Source organism: Cherax quadricarinatus, chromosome 50 (genome assembly GCF_038502225.1).
Source record: "Cherax quadricarinatus isolate ZL_2023a chromosome 50, ASM3850222v1, whole genome shotgun sequence".
Classification (NCBI taxonomy): Eukaryota; Metazoa; Arthropoda; class Malacostraca; order Decapoda; family Parastacidae; genus Cherax; species Cherax quadricarinatus.
This window is the reverse complement of record NC_091341.1, coordinates 20,214,640-20,237,614: the sequence shown is the minus strand read 5'-3', so window position 1 is coordinate 20,237,614 and position 22,975 is coordinate 20,214,640. Positions and strand designations below refer to the sequence as shown.

At 38.3% G+C, this 22,975-nt stretch overlaps 1 protein-coding gene across 1 annotated transcript in view; it reads left to right on the top strand.

Annotated features, from left to right (window-relative positions):
- mal (molybdenum cofactor sulfurase) overlaps nucleotides 1-22,975 on the top strand; it is a 40,957-nt gene that overhangs the window by 3,798 nt on the left and 14,184 nt on the right. Inside the window, exons 4-9 of the mRNA XM_053785928.2 lie at nucleotides 852-992; nucleotides 1,330-1,453; nucleotides 6,040-6,116; nucleotides 11,842-12,041; nucleotides 15,750-15,866; nucleotides 19,292-19,982. Of these exons, the coding sequence (XP_053641903.1) occupies nucleotides 852-992; nucleotides 1,330-1,453; nucleotides 6,040-6,116; nucleotides 11,842-12,041; nucleotides 15,750-15,866; nucleotides 19,292-19,982 (1,350 nt within the window). The remainder of the gene's footprint in view (nucleotides 1-851; nucleotides 993-1,329; nucleotides 1,454-6,039; nucleotides 6,117-11,841; nucleotides 12,042-15,749; nucleotides 15,867-19,291; nucleotides 19,983-22,975) is intronic.

The following is a 22,975-nucleotide window of genomic DNA, read 5'->3' as shown; positions in this document are numbered from 1 at the left end:
TCTGTACTTACCATATAATGAACTAAACTTTGAGACATTGTTGAACTTCTGTCTGTTTTGGCAGTCATTCAGCCCTTGATGCTTCAAATAATGTGTTTCTTGTTGATTCAAATATTCCTTTCACACTTCCTTCTGTTCACACTTAGTATATTCCATTTTTCAGTGGATTACTGCTAATGCATAAACTATTAAGCGGAAAACATCTTATTCTCGTGAATGCTGTGCAATGTCAAAATAAAAATGGTTCATTACCCACCCATCCCTCTTACTCAGGTGCTGTCCCAAATATAATCACCTTTGAGTTCTACCAGTTGTATCCAGGAAATATTAATAGGATGCACCCCTGAGTATGAGCAAACAATAATTAGTAGCAAGTATGTGTTGGAGTGTGAGCAGGGTAATATTTAGTGAAGGGATTCAGGTAAACTGGTTATTTTTTATATAGCCAGACTTGAGTACTGGAAATGGGAAGTACAATGCCTGCATTTTAAAGGTTTCGGATATTGGCAGTTTGGAGGGGTATGTTATATATCTGTATATATGCTTCTAAACTGTTGTATCTGGGTGCCTCTGCAAAGACAGTGATTATGTGTGAGTGAGGTGAAAGTGTTGACTGATGATGAAAGTATTTTCTTTTTGGGGATTTTCTTTCTTTATGGGTCACCCTGCCTCGGTGAGAAATGGCCGACTTGTTGGAAAAAAAAAAATGTGGCTTATCAGTTTTGAATATTGAAACTGTTTGTAAAATTCATTTTCATTAGGAACCTTGTTTAGATGTACATGTATATCCTTTTATTTTCTACATCATCTATTTAACAGTATTTTTCATATTTCACTTTTTCTCTCCTCAGAATTTAAAAATGATCCACACTGGTATGTACTGCTGGATGCTGCTAGTTTAGTAGCAACCTGCCACCTTGATCTCTCCATGTGGAAACCAGACTTCATCCCTGTATCCTTCTACAAAATTTTTGGATACCCGACTGGATTAGGCAAGGCGTTTTTTATTATGCCTGTATTCCTTTGTGATTTGGGATACTATTGACAGTTTGGAGGGACTTCTAAACTGTCGTATCTGCGTGCCTCTGCAAAGACAGTGATTATGTGTGAGTGAGGTGAAAGTGTTGAATGATGATGAAAGTATTTTCTTTTTTGGGGATTTTCTTTCTTTCTGGGTCACCCTGCCTCGGTGGGAGAGGGCTGACTTGTTGAAAAAAAAAAGTACATTTAATTTATTACTATATTTGTACATAGTTTTATATACTACATTAAGACTGAATAATATTTACTATGCAGCATATGTAGTAATATGTATGTAATACTCCTCAGGATGCTTGATGGTGAGAAAACGAGCATGGGAGGTGTTGAAAAAGCAATATTTTGGTGGGGGCACTGTGCTTATGGTGGACTCCAGGGAAATGCAACTTGTCCCACGACCATCACTTCATGACAGGTACTGTATTGGATTTGTTTTTAATTTATTTCAAGCCTGATTTTGCTAGTTTTTGTTTACCCTTTCAGTGGTGTCGAGAAAAGTTTAACTTCAGAGAGACTTATAACGTAAAAATGATATATGGAGAGACATTGGGAGGTAAAACAACAAGTCAAGGGAGACTAAAGCTAGCCAATGAGAGAATGGGCAAGGCAACATCAGTAAATTTTTGCTGAATATAAGAAACAGTTTTGGGAACAAATTGATAAGTTGAGAATGCCTGTGAAAGCAATGGACTTGGTACTTCAGAATGAAAGAGGGAAAATGTTAGATATGGGAGGGATGATACCAGAGAGATGAAGGAAATATTTTGAGTTGTTCACTGCTGATGAGAGAGAGAGAGAGAGAGAGAGAGAGAGGGGGGGGGAGGTTGTGATATATATTGGGCTGGGAGGAATTATGTGGTAAGAATAAGGAATAGCCAGAGGTGAATTTTGTGGCTAGAGTCTCATATTGCAGCTGCAAGTGCAGTTACAGGTGTAGGGGCTAGTACAAGTGCAGGTGCTTCTAAAATTGTGGGCACAGTGTATGTATTGATAGGCTTCAAGCTTTGTATTGATGATCTTTGTTAAAAGAAAGATTGGACTTCACTTTGAGCTGTGTAAATTAAAATTCAACAGTTATTATTAATATTGTTTACATGACTTAGATAGGGAAGCTGTGATTTCGTGTATAGGGCAAGGAGGAATAACATCTTGTAGGAGTGAGGAAGAGCCAGTTGTGAGTGTGGGGGAAGTTCGTGAGGCAGTAGGTAAAATGAAAGGGGGTAAGGCAGCCGGGATTGATGGAATAAAGATAAAAATGTTAAAAGCAGGTGGGGATATAGTTTTGGAGTGGTTGGTGTAATTATTTAATAAATGTATGGAAGAGGGTAAGGTACCTAGGGATTGGCAGAGAGCATGCATAGTTCCTTTGTATAAAGGCAAAGGGGACAAAAGAGAGTGCAAAAATTATAGGGGGATAAGTCTGTTGGAAAGAGGGGGTAAAGGAGGTTTTGTGGGCGAGGGGCTTGGACTTCCAGCAAGCGTGCATGAGCGTGTTAGATAGGAGTGAATGGAGACGAATGATTCAGGGAAACCGGTTATTTTCTTATAGTCGGACTTGAGTCCTGGAAATGGGAAGTACAGTGCCTGCACTTTAAAGGAGGGGTTTGGGATATTGGCAGTTTGGAGGGATATGTTGTGTATCTTTATACGTATATGCTTCTAAACTGTTGCATTCTGAACACCTCTGCAAAAGCAGTGATAATGTGTGAGTGTGGTGAAAGTGTTGAATGATGATGAAAGTATTTTCTTTTTGGGGATTTTCTTTCTTTTTTGGGTCACCCTGCCTCAGTGGGAGACGACCAACTTGTTGAAAAAAAAAAAAAAAAAAAAAAGTCTGTTGAGTATACCTGGTAAAGTGTATGGTAGAGTTATTATTGAAAGAATTAAGAGTAAGACGGAGAATAGGATAGCAGATGAACAAGGAGGCTTTAGGAAAGGTAGGGGGTGTGTGGACCAGGTGTTTACAGTGAAACATATAAGTGAACAGTATTTAGATAAGGCTAAAGAGGTCTTTGTGGCATTTATGGATTTGGAAAAGGCATATGACAGGGTGGATAGGGGGGCAATGTGGCAGATGTTGCAGGTGTATGGTGTAGGAGGTAGGTTACTGAAAGCAGTGAAGAGTTTTTACGAGGATAGTGAGGCTCAAGTTAGAGTATGTAGGAAAGAGGGAAATTATTTCCCAGTAAAAGTAGGCCTTAGACAAGGATGTGTGATGTCACCATGGTTGTTTAATATATTTATAGATGGGGTTGTAAGAGAAGTAAATGCGAGGGTCTTGGCAAGAGGCGTGGAGTTAAAAGATAAAGAATCACACATAAAGTGGGAGTTGTCACAGTTGCTCTTTGCTGATGACACTGTGCTCTTGGGAGATTCTGAAGAGAAGTTGCAGAGATTGGTGGATGAAATTGGTAGGGTGTGCAAAAGAAGAAAATTAAAAGTGAAGTGAATACAGGAAAGAGTAAGGTTATGAGGATAACAAAAAGATTAGGTGATGAAAGATTGGATATCAGATTGGAAGGAGAGAGTATGGAGGAGGTGAATGTATTCAGATATATGGGAGTGGACGTGTCAGCGGATGGGTCTATGAAAGATGAGGTGAATCATAGAATTGATGAGGGGAAAAGGGTGAGTGGTGCACTTATGAGTCTGTGGAGACAAAGAACTTTGTCCTTGGAGGCAAAGAGGGGAATGTATGAGTATAGTTTTACCAACGCTCTTATATGGGTGTGAAGCATGGGTGATGAATGTTGCAGCGAGGAGAAGGCTGGAGGCAGTGGAGATGTCATGTCTGAGGGCAATGTGTGGTGTGAATATAATGCAGAGAATTCGTAGTTTGGAAGTTAGGAGGAGGTGCGGGATTACCAAAACTGTTGTCCAGAGGGCTGAGGAAGGGTTGTTGAGGTGGTTCGGACATGTAGAGAGAATGGAGCGAAATAGAGTGACTTCAAGAGTGTATCAGTCTGTAGTGGAAGGAAGGTGGGGTAGGGGTTGGCCTAGGAAAGGTTGGAGGGAGGGGGTAAAGGAGGTTTTGTGTGCGAGGGGCTTGGACTTCCAGCAGGCATGCGTGAGCGTGTTTGATAGGAGTGAATGGAGACAAATGGTTTTTAATACTTGACGTGCTGTTGGAGTGTGAGCAAAGTAACATTTATGAAGGGGTTCAGGGAAACTGGCAGGCCGGACTTGAGTCCTGGAGATGGGAAGTACAGTGCCTGCACTCTGAAGGAGGGGTGTTAATGTTGCAGTTTAAAAACTGTAGTGTAAAGCACCCTTCTGGCAAGACAGTAATGAGTGAATGATGGTGAAAGTTTTTCTTTTTCGGGCCACCCTGCCTTGGTGGGAATCGGCCAGTGTGATAATAAAAAAAAAAATAATACATGACTTATTTTTTTTATTTTTATGAATTTTCCCTAAAGCTTTAGTTTCATAATTTATTAATGTTACTTTATTATTTTTATTATTAGTTAACACTCTGGTCATCTCCCACCGAGGTAGGGCGGCAAATGTCTGAACCTGAAAAGATGATACAGTGCCTGGGAAATAAGAGGCAATGAGATTTAACCCTTTCTTGGTCGGCAGGCCCTCTCCTAAACTTGTTCTCAGGGTTGGAAATTTTTCAAAAAAAGAAAAAAAATTTTTGTTTTTTCATGTGAAATGATAGAGAATCTTTTCCCGGTCATAATGACACCAAAATTTTGAAATTTGTTGGAAAACTTACGGAATTATACTTTCGCGAAATTAGCAGTCTCGACGATGTTTACACATCGGCGATTTCACCCACTTTGAGCCCTATTTTTGGCCAATTCCAACATACCAGTTGAGAAAAATCATAACTATTTTGCTAGAATTCCATTTTTTTCTATCGAATGAGTACAAGAAACAACCCGTTTACTGATTTCAACTATCCAATAAAATGGTCAGAAATTTGTCAATTTTGCCAATTTCACACAAATTTCCAAAGATGCCAATTTTCAAATAGGGTCCAGAATAAACAAGACAGACATTCCTTGCACTAAAATAACATTTTTCTATTCATTAGTCATGTCCCAAGACCTCTCTTACATTTCTTTTGCTTTCCACTTTGAATTTTTATTCTCACAAAAAAATGGAAGATTTACTGTTATGCAGACTACTGCATTAGTGTAGAAATGGTATAAATAATATCAGCGCACTTGTGAAAGAATATTAGACTCACCAGTTGAAGTGTATTGGATGCATGGCATGATTTGTTTACTTTTGAACTTTGGCAAAACTCGAACATTTCTGCTACTTTGAGCTCAATTTCAAGGTACTTTTCATCGTGAAACCAATCAAAATCATCTCAATTTCCGTAATATGTCTTCCATTCTATAAAATGAGACCAGGAAAACTAGAATACAACCATAAATAGCATGTGAAAATACACTGCAAAGTCGCTGTTTTAAAGCAAAAACATGGTCGGAGTTTTTTTTTTCACATAATGCACTGTGTGCTGCAGGATTTTTTTTATACTGTGCACACTGACCACATAGACTCATTCTTTCATATGTAGGCCTACCAGCTTTCTCTTTCTAGATTTGAAGGCGCTAGAATTTATGCGTACTACTACGGCACCAACCCTGGCGTGCAAGCCGTACTAGTATGGCAGCAACTCTGAAAGGGCTAATCTAAGGAAGGGGAAGGTAGCTTCAGTTCCTTGCTTCCCATTCCACAGGTTCTGTATGGGGGCTGGGAGATACTCAGATTTAAATTGATTTTCAAAAGAATTTGTAATTTTTTTTATAAACAATTACATATTCTTGTATGTATACTGTACATTGTTAGCATCAGTCATCCTATTTTTTCATGTCTAACTTGAAAATCCTCAAACTTTTTTTTTTTTTTTTTTTGTATATGTATTACCTAGTTTGTTTCTGAATATTAGTCTAATTTTCTTTGCACTGTTTCTACTGTATCAGCTTACTTTCATCTTTTTGTTCCTTTTGTAATTTATGTAATTTATTCCATTTTTAATTATTGTAGATTTGAAGATGGAACACTTCCTTATCTGAGTATTGTAGCTATCAGGCATGGTCTTGACACCATCATGAAACTTACAGGTATGGTACTTGCTTGGTTATTTTCTCATCTGATTATCAATGTACATACAGTAACTTCATTTATTCAGAGCCAATAGGAAGAGTACAAATACACAAAAAATAAGAGCAAGTCCAAAATGTTTTTTTAGCATGGTACAATATATTATCATGTATCATTGTACTGGTTATAAACATCATATATTTTGTAAAATTTGGCTTTGAGTTTATCCTTCATTTTTTTTTTTTTTTTTTTTTTTTTTTTTTTTTTTAGTAACATTTACTGTACTGCTCAATATGGAATCCCTTTGGGGATTTGTTGTAATTATCTTCATATTATTGGCTCTGCACTTGACTTGCCTGTTTTCTACAGTTTTTTAAATTTAACCTGTCATATTTTTACAATTGTCTGTCATGCCTCTGTCTGTCTGTCTCTCTGTACCTGTGTCTGTCTGTCTCTGTTTCTCTTGCTCTCTTCTGTCTTGTATCACTCTGCCACTTCTCTTTACATCTCCTGATATTTATACCACTGTACTACTTTATATCTCCTTATCACAGCTCTCTGTTGCTCCTCTAAGTCCAGCAATCTGCTTGATTTTCCTATTACCTCTTGCAATACTTGATTGCTCAACTAGTCTAGAAGAAAAATATCTTGGTAGTAGTTCTTATAAAGCAGCAGTATTATGGAATTTATGCAATCTTCTGTCCGATGTACCGGTGCACTTCTGCCTTTACTTAAAGATTGAATGTAATATTTTGCACTGAGAGTGTATATGTATGTACTTCATCATGTTGCTCTGTTTACTCAGTACCTGCATTGGCATCATGAAAAATTATTAACATACTAGCAAAATAACCACAGCAGTATTTTAACAAGAAATAAGGTCATGTAGTGCCTTATTTTCAATGTTCTTAGGTCCTCTCCCCAGGATGTGACCCACAACAGTTGACTAGTTTTCTAGTATCTGCTGTTAGATGAACAGGGGTAGAAGATGTAAGGAAAGTTGCCCATGTGTTTCACATTTCCTGGGAATTTAGCCCAGGACTTTTGAATTGTAAATTAAGTGTTCTTAGGCTCAGTATAAAAATATTCCACTAGAAATGTCATAAACAGAATTGCCTAGTGTATACATCATCTGACGAAGTGCTTTAACCTTTTGAGGGTCGAGACACCTGATCCTTAACTCACACTCAGGGTCGAAAAATATTCGAAAAAAAAAAAAAATTCTTACCAAAATCTTATGAATAATTTTGTGAGAGATATAGGATAAAACAATTTTTTTGCGATCAATACTTACCAAGGTATAGAGGTGTGAAGTTGACAGAAAGTGAACCACTTACGGCACCGTCACTGGCGATCACTTGGTAATATTATACAGTGGAACCTCAAATTTCGAACTTAATCCATTCCAGGAGCTAGTTTGAAAAGAAAAGTTTGAAAGGCGAAGCAATATTTCCCATAAGAAATAATGAAAATACAATTAATCCGTTCCAGAAACCCAAAAATATTCACAAAAAAATACATTTTATAGATAGTATTACATTATAGTTATACATACACACAACAGATATAGTGTACAATTATTAATAAATTTAAATAAATATATAAAATAACGTTTTTGCTTACCTTTATTGAAGATTGGTGATGGCATCTGGAAGATAGGGAGGAGGAGAGAGGGAGTTGGGGTTAGTGTTTGGAAGGGGAATCCCCCTCCTGGGATTACTTCCCTTCTCTGTCTTTTAATGCCACTAGGACCAGCTTGAGAGTCACTGGACCCCTGTCTCACAAAATGACTGTCCACAGTCCTCTGTTTCTGGTGCCTCATTAAGATTTCCCTAAAATAGGACATGGTTCTGTTACTGAACTTGTTGCAAAGATGGCTTGTTTCAGTTTGCTCAGGGTGGTACTTCTCCACAAACATTTGGACATCATTCCACTTGGTGCAAATCCCCTTAATCTTTAACCCCTAAACTGTCCAAACGTAGATCTACGTTTTTTCAACATTTGAAAGTAGTATGTAAAAAAAGTAGATCTTTTTTTTTTTTTTTTTTACATTTGAAAACGTGTAAAAGACTTTGATCTACTTTTTTTTTTTTTTTTGAAAGCATATAAAAAAAATAGATCTACTTTTGGAGCACTACACATTTGAACGTAGATCTGCTTGGACAGTTTAAGGGTTAAATCAGCATGCAACTTCCTCGCCTTTTCACAGATAATTGAGTTTGATAATAGGGGCAAGTTTGACAATAAGGACAAAGTTGGTTCGAAAAAAGCGGTCGATTTTTGAAGAGTTCGATAAGTGATACGTTCGTAATTTGAGGTTCCACTGTATTTTCTTTTTTCTACTTATTTTATTTTTTAACATTTTATTTTTTCAAGTAACTTTTATGGTCTGTGAGACCAATATAAGGTATATTGTATGTATATTCACTCGTTGTATGCTACACAATAGCCGCACAAACACTATTGTCATTATATTGTTTAAAACATGTTTACACAAACCAACAATAAAAAATGTTGTTTATTACTATTTTTCTATAATATATACTATACAATGCCTGCACTCTAAAGGAGGGGTTCGGGATATTGGCAGTTTGGAAGGATATGTTATGTATCTTTATAGGTATATGCTTCTAAGCTGTTGTGTTCTGAGCACCTCTTCAAAAACAGTGATTGTGTGAGTGAGGTGAAAGTGTTGAACGATGATGAAAGTATTTTCTTTTTGGGGATTTTCTTTCTTTTTTGGGTCACCCTGCCTCGGTGGGAGACGGCCGACGTTTAAAAAAAAAATATATATATATACTGAGTTACTTGGACATGTTCCTAGAAGTGCTGCAGCTTGTGGAACTGTGAAACATGGTGTCATGCACAGCGGTGTTTTACACTCCTTACACATAAAACAAGTGTGTCTGCGTTTTTGTGGGCATTTTCTTTTTTTTGTATGTGAACAGACATAATTCCTCTTCTGAGCGGTTTTCTTTGTAGTAAAGGGCAGTTGTATTAGGTAGTGATCACCAGGTCTCAGACGAGAGGGTAGTTGTTGATCAGTTCGTAGGCGGTTTTTTATTACAGGTGTTGTTACTTGGTACTTGAATAATATATGTCTGATGACAGACAAACAAAATTGGTGGTTTGTTTCTGGTCTTCAACTTGTACATATTATAAGCATTGAGCATGGAAATGTCCAAAAGACAGAAAGAATTTTATGTACCACTTATAACTCTTGCGAACACAATCAGCTAACCCAGTTTGCATGTCACATTTGTCCACTGAATGCATATTGAGGGTGTTAGGTTAGGTAAGGTTCATCAGGAAACAGGACAAGTGTTTCCTGACACGGGTCTTGGTCAGATGATGACCTGCCTTGGGAGCTTTTGGTCATCTGACCGAGGCCTGCTGGTTTACCGGTCCACCCCTTTAAAAATTATGGTCATTTATAAGCATTGTTATTACTAATATTGAGGGTGTAGTCCATTACAGCTTTGGATTTTAGAATGGGTTCATTGGTCTCTCTATTCTGCCTGCCACTGTGTGTCATTTCGTTTCGGTGAACTGATGTCAAGAGTGTGACATCCCATTTGTCATGCCACCGAAATGCCATGATATCATTGGAAGCAAATGCCTGCACCTCACCTCTGAGAATGCCTGTGTCAAACTTAGGCATATGCTTACGATTTGCATGCGCTATACTGCACACATCTGTCATGTTCACTTGCAAAAAATCACTGAGTAAGGGCCTTGTGTACCAGTTATCAGTATATAATGTATGCCCCTTACCAAGATATGGCTCCATCATTATTCTAACCACATTACCAGATACCTAATAACTTCCTGGTATCTTGCAATGTATTACTTCCAGTGTACACAATATCCAATACAAGACCACTGTAGCAATCACAAAGTACAAACAACTTTATACCAAAGCGTTTCCTCTTGCTTGGTATATACTGCTTGAATGACAGTCTACCTTTGAATGAAGTCAAAGACTCATCAGTAACAAGCTTTCTGAAGGGATAAAAATACATTGAGAATTTCTGTTTCAGATACATAAACACATTCCTAATCTTATATAACCTGTCTTTTCTGTCAGGCCTGGTTTTGTCTGAGAAGTGTAGCATATGTAATAATAGCACAAATAGATTCAATGGTATTATATCACTGAAAGCTGGGATTGAAATCAGGCGGTCTGTCAACCAGTATGATTTAACACTGCTTATACACATGTTGCATAAGCATTATTGTGGCAAAGATACATCTCAGCCACAGTTGTCTCCTTCCACTGGTGTAGGCATGATCTTGGTGAAGAATTGTGTTTGCCATGGTGTAATCAAAGTACATGTTGCTTTCCCTGACAATAATTTCCATCAGGGGTTCATCAAAGAATAACTCGAAACATTCCAGTTCGGTGGCATTGTTCTCAAGTGTACAAGATGGCTGTATTCCACTTTGACTTTCATCAAAGTGATGGGGATTGGGAACAAAATTGGCACCTTGCTGCTAATCCCAGATGTGGTCTGCTGGGGGGTACTGGATATTGACAGGTGGTTGTGGTTGTGGAGGTTGTGGTTGTGCAGGTTGGTGTGGTGGGTGGGTGGGTAGGTGAGGGTGGGCTTTGTTGTAGCTGAGCTGGGTCAACTGTGTGGGTATCAGCATGGGGCATTGCTGGTGCCTCATGGTGCATGGCATCACCACCATTTGATGATGCATGTGCATTATCCATCCCAATTGTAACTATCATCTTCATTTTCACTATCTGTTCCTGTTGTACAGCCAAGGGATGTACTCCAAGATGTACTCCTTCCCATTGGAATAGCATGTGGCCACTACCAGAGTGCATGTAGCGTCGTATATACTGACGCTTCACTGGAGAATATTCCACTTCACTCTCGCTACTGGAACTGTTTTCAAGAGCTTGGATATCATATTCACCATCACTATCATCACCACTGCTCACACCTGAGTCCTGGACACAGAAAAATGCGAGTTTCCTCTTTCGTTCTGGTACAGTTGACCATGAACAAGATGGCCCAGCACCAGAGGTGGAAAGATGATGGTTGTCTGGGTTTTCATCACTATTACCGGTATTATGGTCATTACTTTTGGTCACAAACTCCTCAAAACCATATAGTTCATCTTCACTGACACTTCCATCTGTGTTAGAGTATCACTTGGGAAAAGAAGAGTCCCAATTTGCTGCGAGTGAAAAGTTTCTCACTGCAAGGCATAGTAAACAAGGCATACTAAAATGGCATTCCCACAATGCAATGCAGGTGCCCTGATTTTTTTTCCTACTACACTCACTTGCCATGCAGACCCATTCTCTCACATGTAGGCCTACCAGCTTTCACCTGCTCAATTTGAAGGTGCTAGAATTTTGGCATATAAGTACAGGACTGACCCTGGCTTTCAAGCCATACATGTATGGGACCAACCCTGGAAGGGTTAACTAAGTTGTGATTGCCACTTTGTGTATTACTGTACTTCATTATAAATTAGCACCAGTGTTAATAAGTACAAACTTTTGGATTCTACCCCACTGCACTTGTACTTTTTTTTTCTTTTAAATGTGGATTCATTTGCAGAAGTATTGACATGTTAGCAAACCATATGCAGCTTTCAGTATTTTGCAGCAAATCATTCATTGTGGTATTTTAGAAATATCTAAGTTTAGTGAACACCTGTTAAGTCTTCATGATTTATAGAAATGTAGAGAAGCGAAAAGTAGACTACAATTATATCCTAAATCAGGGGGATTGGAGAAGATCAGTCATCATGTGTTCCACTTGGCAAGATACACACACCATGCCCTGAGAAGCTACAGACATGCTAATGGCTCCCCAGTTGCTCAGTTATACTGTGAAGAGCAGCACTGGGATGTCAAGACACACGGATCCATTGTCAACTTTAATTTGTTAAATTCAGATGGCTCCCATATTGGATATGCCCAGGTTAGTAGAAGAGTTTCATTGAGTGGAAGGAAAAAAAAAGAAAAAGTTCTGAAACCTGCAAAATCTCATCTATTAGTGAAATACTGTTTATAGAGTAGAGTTGGTTAATATATGTTCTGTTAACATTTTTTTTTTTTTCATCAACATGGTTGCAAAATTGCAGCATGCTTTTGGTGTACATGTTGTATTAATGTTTACACAACAGGGATACATGTAGGTTCTTTTCCCATCATTCTAGCATTGAACCTATGGACGAGTCAATTGTATTATGGGGGAGGCCTATGTAATGTACAGCGTCCCTCACCTTAGTGCTTCATTTGTACACATCAAATACTGTACTTGACTTGTGTTAGTGAATCAATTTCTTGTCTTTTCACCATCCTTTCTTGTCTCTGCATAGAAATCATGACCCCTAAGAGCAATGAGTAATCCTGGAAGTGCAGAGGAAGAGGATAAAGTGTGAAAGTCTTTGTGTTACAAAGAAAATTGAGATCCTAGATAATAGATAACTAAAGTGTAATGAACACTTGTCATTGCTCAGTAATAACCCACATGGAGACAGAAACTCAGACCAATTAATCTTCTGAGTTTGTCTCCTAGATAATCTTGATAGTGGTACATATGTGGAATCTTGATAGTGGTGCACATATGGCAGTGACTAAGCAATCCTGTAATCTGAATGAGGCCTCATTTCGCACAGTTAGAAAGTACGAGAATATACGAGCTTGTGTAATAAGTAACCTAAATTGTGACCTCCTGAAAAGACTGACAAATAGGTTACAATAGCTAAATAATATAGAAAAGTTATTAAATGAGTGGAATGAGTAAAAAACAGGAAATGTGCACAAATTTCATCTTAATAAGGAATGAGGAAGGAAGACCTGAACAAGTGCTTCTTTAGTACAGGCTGGTTCCACAAGTTCAAATTCTGCAGTTGGTTGCATAACACTGAATTTTCTGGTGAAAATGATTCTTCTGGCCACACAGCTGCAAAGAATTTCCCTGCTGAATTGCAGGAAATTATTTCTGAGGGTAGCTACAAGCCACAAAGTGTTTAATATTGGCAAAACAAGTCTTATTTGAAGAAGGTACCAATGAGAACTTACATCAACCAGAAAGAGAAAGTGCACTGGGTTTCAAAGGAGCAAAGGATCACTTTAGCTTGCTAATTTGCAGTAATGCATCAGGTGATTTTAAGGGTAAGCCCATGGTTATTTATCACTCCAAGACTTCCCATTCTTTTAAAGGTACAGATAAAACCATCTTGCTAAATATTTGGAGGTAAAACTAGAGAGCATGCATGACAGAGGAACCTTGCATTCAAGATTCTTTCATCTTTCACTTTTAATAATTTCCATACTTTTCCAGAAGTTTTGGTGGATGTTCATCCACATATAAATGTTGTGTTTTACCACTAAATACAACTTCTTTAATACACCCACTGTATCACAGCATTATTAAGAAGTTTTAGGTGTAACTACACACAAAAAGTGAAGCTGAAACTTGTTGCAGCAATGGATACTAAATCCAAGCCTGAGTGCCAGACTCTTGCTGTAAATTTAACATTGCAGAAGCCGTCAGCTTCAAGAAAAGTGCATGTAATGAAGGCCCCATTCTACATTAAAGGCAGGTTGGGGAAAGTTATGGCCTAGTATGATGAATACTTTTACAGGCTTTCCACTCAGTTGAGCATTGGGTCCAGGAAATTGTTTAGCTGGCAAGGAGATTGCCAGGTGAGTGCTTTAAAAATATGAACTATTAAATGATGATAAGGAAGACCATTATCCAGAGGAAATAATGGCAGATCTCAGTGTCCAGATACAGGGAAGGCAGATAACAGATGAAGATGTAGAAGAACCTGACAAAAAATTAACATTGCAACAGTTACATTATGAGTTCCATATTTTTTGTAAAGTTGCAGACTTTTTCACTGAAGAGGACTCTGACAAATTTAGAAGTGCTGCTCTGAAATGGGTTCTGGAGCAGCTGGTGATGTCTTACTGTCAGCTGTTTAAAGTGCTGCAGGGTGAAACAGATCAGAGATGCAGTACAGAATTCCTCAGTGCTCCGTTACAGTCATTGCCGTTACTGCAAAAATCTCAGTGATCTACAATCTTCCATGTCAGCCCAGTAGGGCTACCCCATCCCTCTCCACTAATTTTAACCCTTTGACTGTCACAGGCCCCTTTCTGAAACTGTCATTCTATGTCGATAAATATTTGAAAAAAAAAATTATTTTTTTCTTATGAAATGATAGAGAATCTTTTCCCAATGGTAATGACACCAAAAGTACGAAATTTGGTTGAAAACTCATGGAATTACGCTCCCACAAAGTTAGCAGTCTCGGCGACATATACGCATCGGCGATTTTGCCGACTTTGAGCCCTGTTTTTGGCCAATTTCGTTATTCCAGTTGACCAAACTCATAGCCATTTCTTTAGAACTCCATTTTTTCTATATGTTGAGTACAAGAAACCGCCCATTTACCGATTTGAACTACTCCATAAAGTGGTCAGAAATTGGCAATTTGGCCAATTTCATGCAAATTAAAAAAGATGCCAATTTCAAAATAGGGTCCAGAATAAACAATGTAGACATTCTTGGCACTAAAACAACATCCTCTGTTCATTAGTTACGTCTCTAGGCCCCTCTTATATTACTATTGCTTTCTACACACACTATTGCTTTCTGTTTTGTTTTTTTATTCATACAAAAAATACAAAATTTACTGTTATGCAGACTACTGCATTATTGTAAAAATGGTATAAATAATATCAGTACACTAATGAAAGAATATTAGACTCCCCAGTTGAAGTGTATTGGACGTGTGGTGTGATTTGCTTACTCCTGAACATTGGTAAAAATCGAACATTTTCGCTACTTTTAGCTCAATTTCAAGGTCGTTTTCATCGTGAAAGTAATCAAGATCATCTCTATTTCTGTAATATGTTTTCCATTTTATCATTTGAGACCATGAAAACGAGAATGCAACGATAAATGCTATACGAAAATACACCTCGGTCAGTGTTTTAATCCAAAAAAAACCGGTCGTTTTTTTTTTTCTCATTACGCACTGCGTGCTGCAGGATTTTTTTATGTGGTGCACACTGACCACACAGACCCATTCTCTCACATGTGGGCCTACCAGCTTTCTCCCACTTGATTTGTAGCCGCTAGAATTTACGCGTATAAATACGTCAGAAACAGTGGTGTGTAAGACGTATATATATGACCGAAACAGTCAAAGGGTTAAAATCAAAAGCAAAAAGAATTTAAGAGGAGAAATATTGTTTATGGAACCTATTGTAGCTATAAGTATTGTATTAACTATAACACATAATTGCATCAACCTACAGTTATATTATCATTTTTTTTTTTTTTACAATTTTGAGACCTAAAAATAAATTTGGTTGGCTTGTTTGGGGGTGTAAGGAATATAACCCTATTTTTCTCACATGTTCTTCAGTTCATTTTACATGATTTTTTTATTGCATTCAGTTTTCAGGAATATAACCACATTGTCTACTTGACTAATCACAGTACAATAAAACCTTGCTTGTATTTTTACATCTAGTTTTAGCACTTGCAGTAGTCATTGATATTATTATTACTCCCATAAATCACTAAACCCGTATGGGTCATACAGTACTACCGGAACACTGTGCTGAGTAGTCTTAATGCTATTGTATACTATATCCATTATTTCAGGTTGAAAGAGTTGCTTCTTTATACAATATATATTTACGAGTTGGGTGCCTGTGCAATCCAGGAGCTTGCCAGACTTACCTTGATATCTCGCGGGAAAAGCTGTTGCATCATTTTGAGGTAAGGTTCATTTTAGTCTCAAGCTGCCAAGTTACATTATGTAAGTTAGTAGCTCAAGCAAATTGTTGGGTGTGGTTTGTAAACAAAATGGCTAAAGTGTATCTGAACTGATTTGGATTTATCTTTAAAGTGCCAAATAGTAATACAGTACTGTATGGGACTAACATATCATCTGAGCTGTGATGTCAGCACACTTCTGGTAAGACAGCAGTTGAATGAATGATGGTGAGTGTTTCCTCTTCCTTGTGTCACCCTACTTGGGTGAGAGATGACCAGGTTTTTTTAACCCTTTGACTGTTTCAGGCCCCTCTCTGAAACTGTCATTCTATGTCGCTCAATTTTTGAAAAAAAAAAAATTATTTTTTCTTATGAAATGATAGAGAATCTTTTCCCGATGGTAATGACACCAAAAGTTCGAAATTTGGTCGAAAACTCGTGGAATTATGCTCCCGCGAAGTTAGCGGTCTCGGCGACATATGCGTATTGGCGATTTCGCCAACTTTGAGCCCTATTTTCAGCCAATTCCGTTGTTCCAGTTGACCAAACTCATAGCTATTTCTTTAGAACTCCATTTTATCTATCAGCTGAGTACAAGAAACCTCCCATTTACTAATTTGGACTACCCAATATGGTGGTCAGAAATTGGCAATTTGGCCAATTTCACGCAAAATAAAAAAGATGCCAATTTCAAAATAGGGTCCAGAATAAACAAGGTAGACATTCTTGGCACTAAAATAACATATCCTCTGTTCATTAGTCACATCTCTAGGCCCCTCTTATATTATTATTGCTTTCTATTTTGATTTTTTATTCATACAAAAAAATACAAAATTTACTGTTATGCAGACGACTGCATTATTGTAAAAATGGTATAAATAATATCAGTGCACTAGTGAAAGAATATTAGACTCCCTAGTTGACGTGTATTGGACGTGTGGTGTGATTTATTTACTCTTCAACATTGGTAAAAATCGAACATTTTCGCTACTTTGAGCTTAGTTTCAAGGTCGTTTTCATCGTAAAAGTAATGAAAATCATCTCTATTTCTGTAATATGTTTTCCATTTTATCACCTAAGACCATGAAAACGTGAATACAACGATAAATACTATACGAAAATACACCTCAAAGTCGGCGTTTTATTCCAAAAAAACGATCAGTTTTTTTTTTCTCATTACGCAATGTGTGCTGCAGGATTTTTTTTATGTGGTGCACACTGACCACACAGACCCATTCTCTCACATGTGGGCCTACCAGCTTTCTCCCACTTGATTTGAAGCCGCTAGAATTATTGAGTATATATACGTCAGAAACATTGGCTCGTAAGACGTATTTATACGTCGAAAACAGTCAAAGGGTTAAGAGAGAAAAAAAAGCATCTATAAAAAAGGAGGAGCACTGCAGTATGTCTAATCGCTTATTTAGGCAGGTCCTTCTCGAACCCAAACCCTGTAACAAAAATATTTGCCCAGCCCATTTTCAATGCTACCCAAGGAATAAGCTTGATAACCCTGTTAATTCATGTTGTGCAAGTCCTGTTCAAACCCAACCCCACTCACTCGTGTATTATTTATTTTTTCTCAAAAAAAAAAAAAAACCAGCCGTATCCCACTGAATCAGGGTAACCTGAAAATGAAAACTTTTGTTTTTCTTTTAAAATTTAGTAATTTATACAGAAGGGGTTATTAGCCCCTTGCTCCCAGCATTTTAGCCGCCTCTTATGACACATATTGCTTACAGAGGAAGAATTCTACTCGTATATTTATCTAACCTATATTTGAAGCTATCCAAGGTTTTATCTTCAATCACCCTACTAGGTAGGTAGACTGTTCCACTCATCAGCTTCTCTATTTCAAAACTAGTACTTACCTACGTTCTTTCTAAATCTAAATTTATCTAATTTCATTTCATTAATTCGAGTTCTTTCTTTCAGAACCTTATTTATACCTACTTTATGCCCATCTTCCACTTACATATTTCAGTCATATCTCCCCTCATTCTACATTGTACAAGAGAATGTAGTTCAAGGGCTCTCAATCTTTCTTTGTATGAAGGATTTCTTATGCAGTGGATTAGTTTTGTCATTCTTCTTCAGTAAATTTATATCCATTCTATAGTACAAAAACAAAAACTGAGCTGCATAATCTAAGTGAGGCCTTACTAAAGATGGGTAGAGCTGTAGTATAACCTCTTGGCTCCTGTTGCTTATATGTCTTGATATAAATCTCAGTAATCTGTTAGCCTTGTTATGCACGCTTAGGCATTACTATCTTGGCATGAGGTTGGTGCTTATCATAACTCTCAAGTCTTTTCCAAATTCTGAATGGCCAATTTCTGAATTAGTTTGTAAGTGCCAGGGTTATTTATATTCCAGAGCTGTAGGACTTTGCATTTTTTTCTTTTTCCAACAAGTCGGCCGTCTCCCACTGAGGCAGGGTAACCCAAAAAGGAAAGAAAATCCCCAAAAAGAAAATACTTTCATTATCATTCAACACTTTTACCTCACTCACACATAATCACTGTTTTTGCAGAGGTGCTCAGAATACAACAGTTCAGAAGCATATAGTATGTATAAAAACACACAACATATCCCTCCAAACTGCCAATATCCCAAACTCCTCCTTTAGAGTGCAGGCATTGTATTTCCCATTTCCAGGACTTAAGTCCAGTTATATAAAAATAACTGGTTTCCCTGAATCCCTTCACTAAATATTACCCTGCTCACACTCCAACAGCTCGTCAGGTCCCAAATACCATTCGTCTCCATTCACTCCTATCTTTCATGCTCACGCACGCTTGCTGGAAGTCCAAGCCCCTCGCCCACAAAACCTCCTTTACCCCTTCCTTCCAACCTTTTCGAGGACGACCCATACCCCGCCTTTCTTTCACTACAGATGTATACACTCTCCAAGTCATTCTACTTTGTTCCATTCTTTCAAATGACCAAACCACTTCAACAACCCCTCTTCAGCCCTCTGACTAATACTTTTAGTAATGCCACACCTCCTCCTAATTTCCACACTCCGAATTTTCTGCATAATATTTACACCACACATTGCCTTTAGACAGGACATCTCTACTGCCTCCAGCTGCCTCCTCACCACAGCTTTTACAACCCAAGCTTTACACTCATAGAGTGTTGGTACCACTATACTTTTGTATGTTCCCTTCTTTACCTCCATGGATAATGTTCTTTGTCTCCACAGATACCTCAATGCACCACTTGTCTTTTTTCCTTCATCAATTCTATGGTTAACATCATCTTTCATAAACCCATCTGCTGACAAGTCAACTCCCAAATATCGGAAAACATTCTCTCCTTCCATACTCCCTCTCTTCAATGTCTGGTTTATTGGGTGGTAATTTGACAGCAGTGACTTATCCCATTTTAAAAATGGGAATTCATTTGTTTATTTATATTTTCAGGAAGGACATGTTTGTGGGGATGCCCGGGATTTGGTGGATGGGCTACCAACAGGCTCAGTGCGTGTCAGTTTTGGCTACACAAGCTCATATAGGGATGCTGATCTACTCCTGAAAATGGTGCGGGAGTGTTTTGTTGAAGGTCCTCTTGTTATAGATTTGTCATGGATGGAAAAGAGTGCTGTGTCTTTGAACTCTGAACAGGATGAAGCCATTGTTCAGCTTAACTTGCATAACAGAGGGCCAGTTGTTGAAACAAGTGACTGCCTAACAGGGATTAAAAAATGTGATACTATGTCTAATGCTTACACAGTCAGTAGCAGCAAACATTATAGCAAAAACAAGCAAATATCAATGAAAGACTTTAAACTTGTATCAAAATACAACTTTGTACAATCTGAAGATACCCTGTATAATTATGTGGGAGACTCGGATTCATCTGTTAGAAGAGAACCATGCAGTAAGAGACCTTTAAGACTCTTCCTTACAGATATTATCATCTTCCCCGTCAAATCATGTAGTGGTATTTCACTGAAAAGATGGATCATTGACCAAGAGGGTCTGAAATATGATCGTCGATGGATGGTGGTAACTAGCTCTGGCATGACGCTGACACAGAAGAGACTTCCACGCATGAATCTCATTAAACCTTGCCTTGATCTCCAGGCTGGGACACTTATCCTCACATATGAAGGTACTGTACTGTAATAAATACTGTTTCTATATTGAAATTGAGTTCCTGTCAATTATGGTTACCGTGTAGGTCAGTTAGTCTGACAGAACTAATGGAGTCACTGATATTCAATTGAATGCTTGTCACAACTGATTTGAAGAGTGTGTTGTTTATAGGCTGGATAACTTTTATTTACAAATGTTAAAAAGGCTTTCTAGTGGTTGAATTGAAAATGGTCCCAGGCTTGAATGTTCTGAGGAGGGACACTAAAGGTTTGCATTACTAGTTATTACTAGAATGACTCTAGACTCTTCAGAGATAAAACTTGACCAGTGCTGAGGAAAAAAGTTTATCAGCCCAACATAACTGAGCACTTGCTACATTAGCAAGATGTGACCACTAATGTGAACAAAGAGATAAACAGCATATTGAAGACAGTTTTGTAAACCAAAAAAACAAAATGCTACAGTAGAAAGAAAAACATTAAAAATGGATTTTGCTAAAAATAAGTAAGAAATGAAAATTGTTATTGCAATTGACAGAACCTGACATCACATTAAATGAATTGCAGAGATGCACAAGTTCATGTTCATATAAAACTGACAGTGGATAATGTCTCCATTATGGTGTGTCACCATGCCTAGCCTAATTTACAGTGCATTACATTCTCCTGCACTGGGTCTCTGGGTACAACCCTTTCAAGATTATGCACAGGACTCTCATAGCCAGATTTTACTGACTGTGATGGTTGTGTGGTGTTTACACCTAAAGAAAAGATGTGGATAATATATAAAAAGTCCAAAGACATGTCACAAGATGACTCCCATAATGAAGAAAGATGTTGCAGAAAAAATTAAGAAAATGCTCAAACTCTCTGACTAATAGAAGTATGGAAGAAGTGAATGTTTTCAGATATTTGGGAGTTGATATGTCAGTGGATGGATTTATGAAGGATGAGGTTAATCATAGAATTGGTGAAGGAAAAAAGGCGAGTGGCGCGTTGAGGTATATGTGGAGACAAAAAACGTTATCTATGGAGGCAAAGAAGAATGTATGAAAGTATAGTAGTACCAACACTCTTATATGGGTGTGAAGCTTGGGTTGTAAATGCTGCAGCGAGGAGGCGGTTGGAGGCAGTGGAGATGTCCTGTCTAAGGGCAATGTGTGGTGTAAATATTATGCAGAAAATTCAGTGTTTGGAAATTAGGAGAAGGTGTGGAGTTAATAAAAGTATTAGTCAGAGGGCTGAAGAGGGGTTGTTGAGGTGGTTTGGTCATTTAGAGAGAATGGATCAAAGTAGAATGACATGGAGAGCGTATAAATCTGTAGGGGAAGGAAGGCAGGGTAGGGGGTCGTCCTTGAAAAGGTTGGAGGGAGGGGGTAAAGGAGGTTTTGTGGGCGAGGGGCTTGGACTTCCAGTAAGCGTGCGTGAGCGTGATGGATAGGAGTGAATGGAGACAAATGGTATTTGTGACCTGACGAGCTGTTGGAGTGTGAGCAGGGTAATATTTAGTGAAGGGATTCAGGGAAACCGGTTATTTTTATATAGCCGAACTTGAGTCCTGGAAATGGGAAGTACAATGCCTGCACTTTAAATGAGGGGTTGGGATATTGGCAGTTTGGAGGGATATGTTGTGTATCTTTGTATGTATATGCTTCTAAACTGTTGTATTCTGAGTACCTCTGATTATGTATGAGTGAGGTGAAAGTGTTGAATGATGATGAAAGTACAGTATTTTCTTTTTGGGGATTTTCTTTCTTTTTGGTCACCCTGCCTTGGTGGGAGACGGCCAACTTGCTATAAAAAAAAAAAGAATAAGTACAAGGAAATAAATAAATAAATAATTTCTTGGCACCAACCTGTATTCCCTGGAACGCAGGAGGGAGAGATACATGATTATATACACCTGGAAAATCCTAGAGGGACTAGTACCGAACTTGCACACGAAAATCACTCACTACGAAAGCAAAAGACTTGGCAGACGATGCACCATCCCCCCAATGAAAAGCAGGGGTGTCACTAGCACGTTATGAGACCATACAATAAGTGTCAGGGGCCCGAGACTGTTCAACTGCCTCCCAGCACACATAAGGGGGATTACCAATAGACCCCTGGCAGTCTTCAAGCTGGCACTGGACAAGCACCTAAAGTCAGTTCCTGATCAGCCGGGCTGTGGCTCGTACGTTGGTTTGCGTGCAGCCAGCAGCAACAGCCTGGTTGATCAGGTTCTGATCCACCAGGAGGCCTGGTCACAGACCGGGCCGTGGGGGCGTTGACCCCCGGAACTCTCTCCAGGTAAACTCCAGGTAAACAGTAGGGAGAAGAGTAGGCCACAATTATTATTACATTCATGGGAGATTGTGCTAAACCCATATTGGTCATACAGTGTCTGGAGAAATGGAAGGCATTCAGGTTCAGTTCCGGGAAGGGGAGCACAGGTCCAGTTCATTGGATCAAGAGCCCCTCACCAGTGTCAAGGTTCTCTCTTGAGGGGTGGAAACTGAGAAATGCAGTTCTTAGAGGATATTAAATTTTTCTTCAGAAATAATGATGGAACACTGGAAAGGATTCCAAAGGAAGGTAATAAATGCTATAACCATTAGAAAATTAACACTTTTGACAAATTGGTACACCAATCACAAATGGGTAATTAAATTCATGTCTGATGGTGGTCCCCCAATTATGCTTAAGCCATCATCCTCAGGCATGCTGCTTAGGGCAGGTACTAGTGCAATTCTCACAGCAGGTTGGTATCATACTTTTAAAATGAACAGTGCATGCCACATTATACTTATACATCCAATAATCTGTGCCTTGAACTTACCTATTTTTAAAGCCTTTCTTCCTTCTTTCCTCCAAGGCTGCCTACCTTCCTCCCTCCCAGACTTCCTCCCTGCCTTCATTGATCAATGAAACTTAAACTTTGCATAATTTTAAAAATAGGTAAGACAAATATAGGAGTGAGGGGGGTTGGATTTGAGTACAACTTGCCTGTCATGGGCCATTAGGCCTA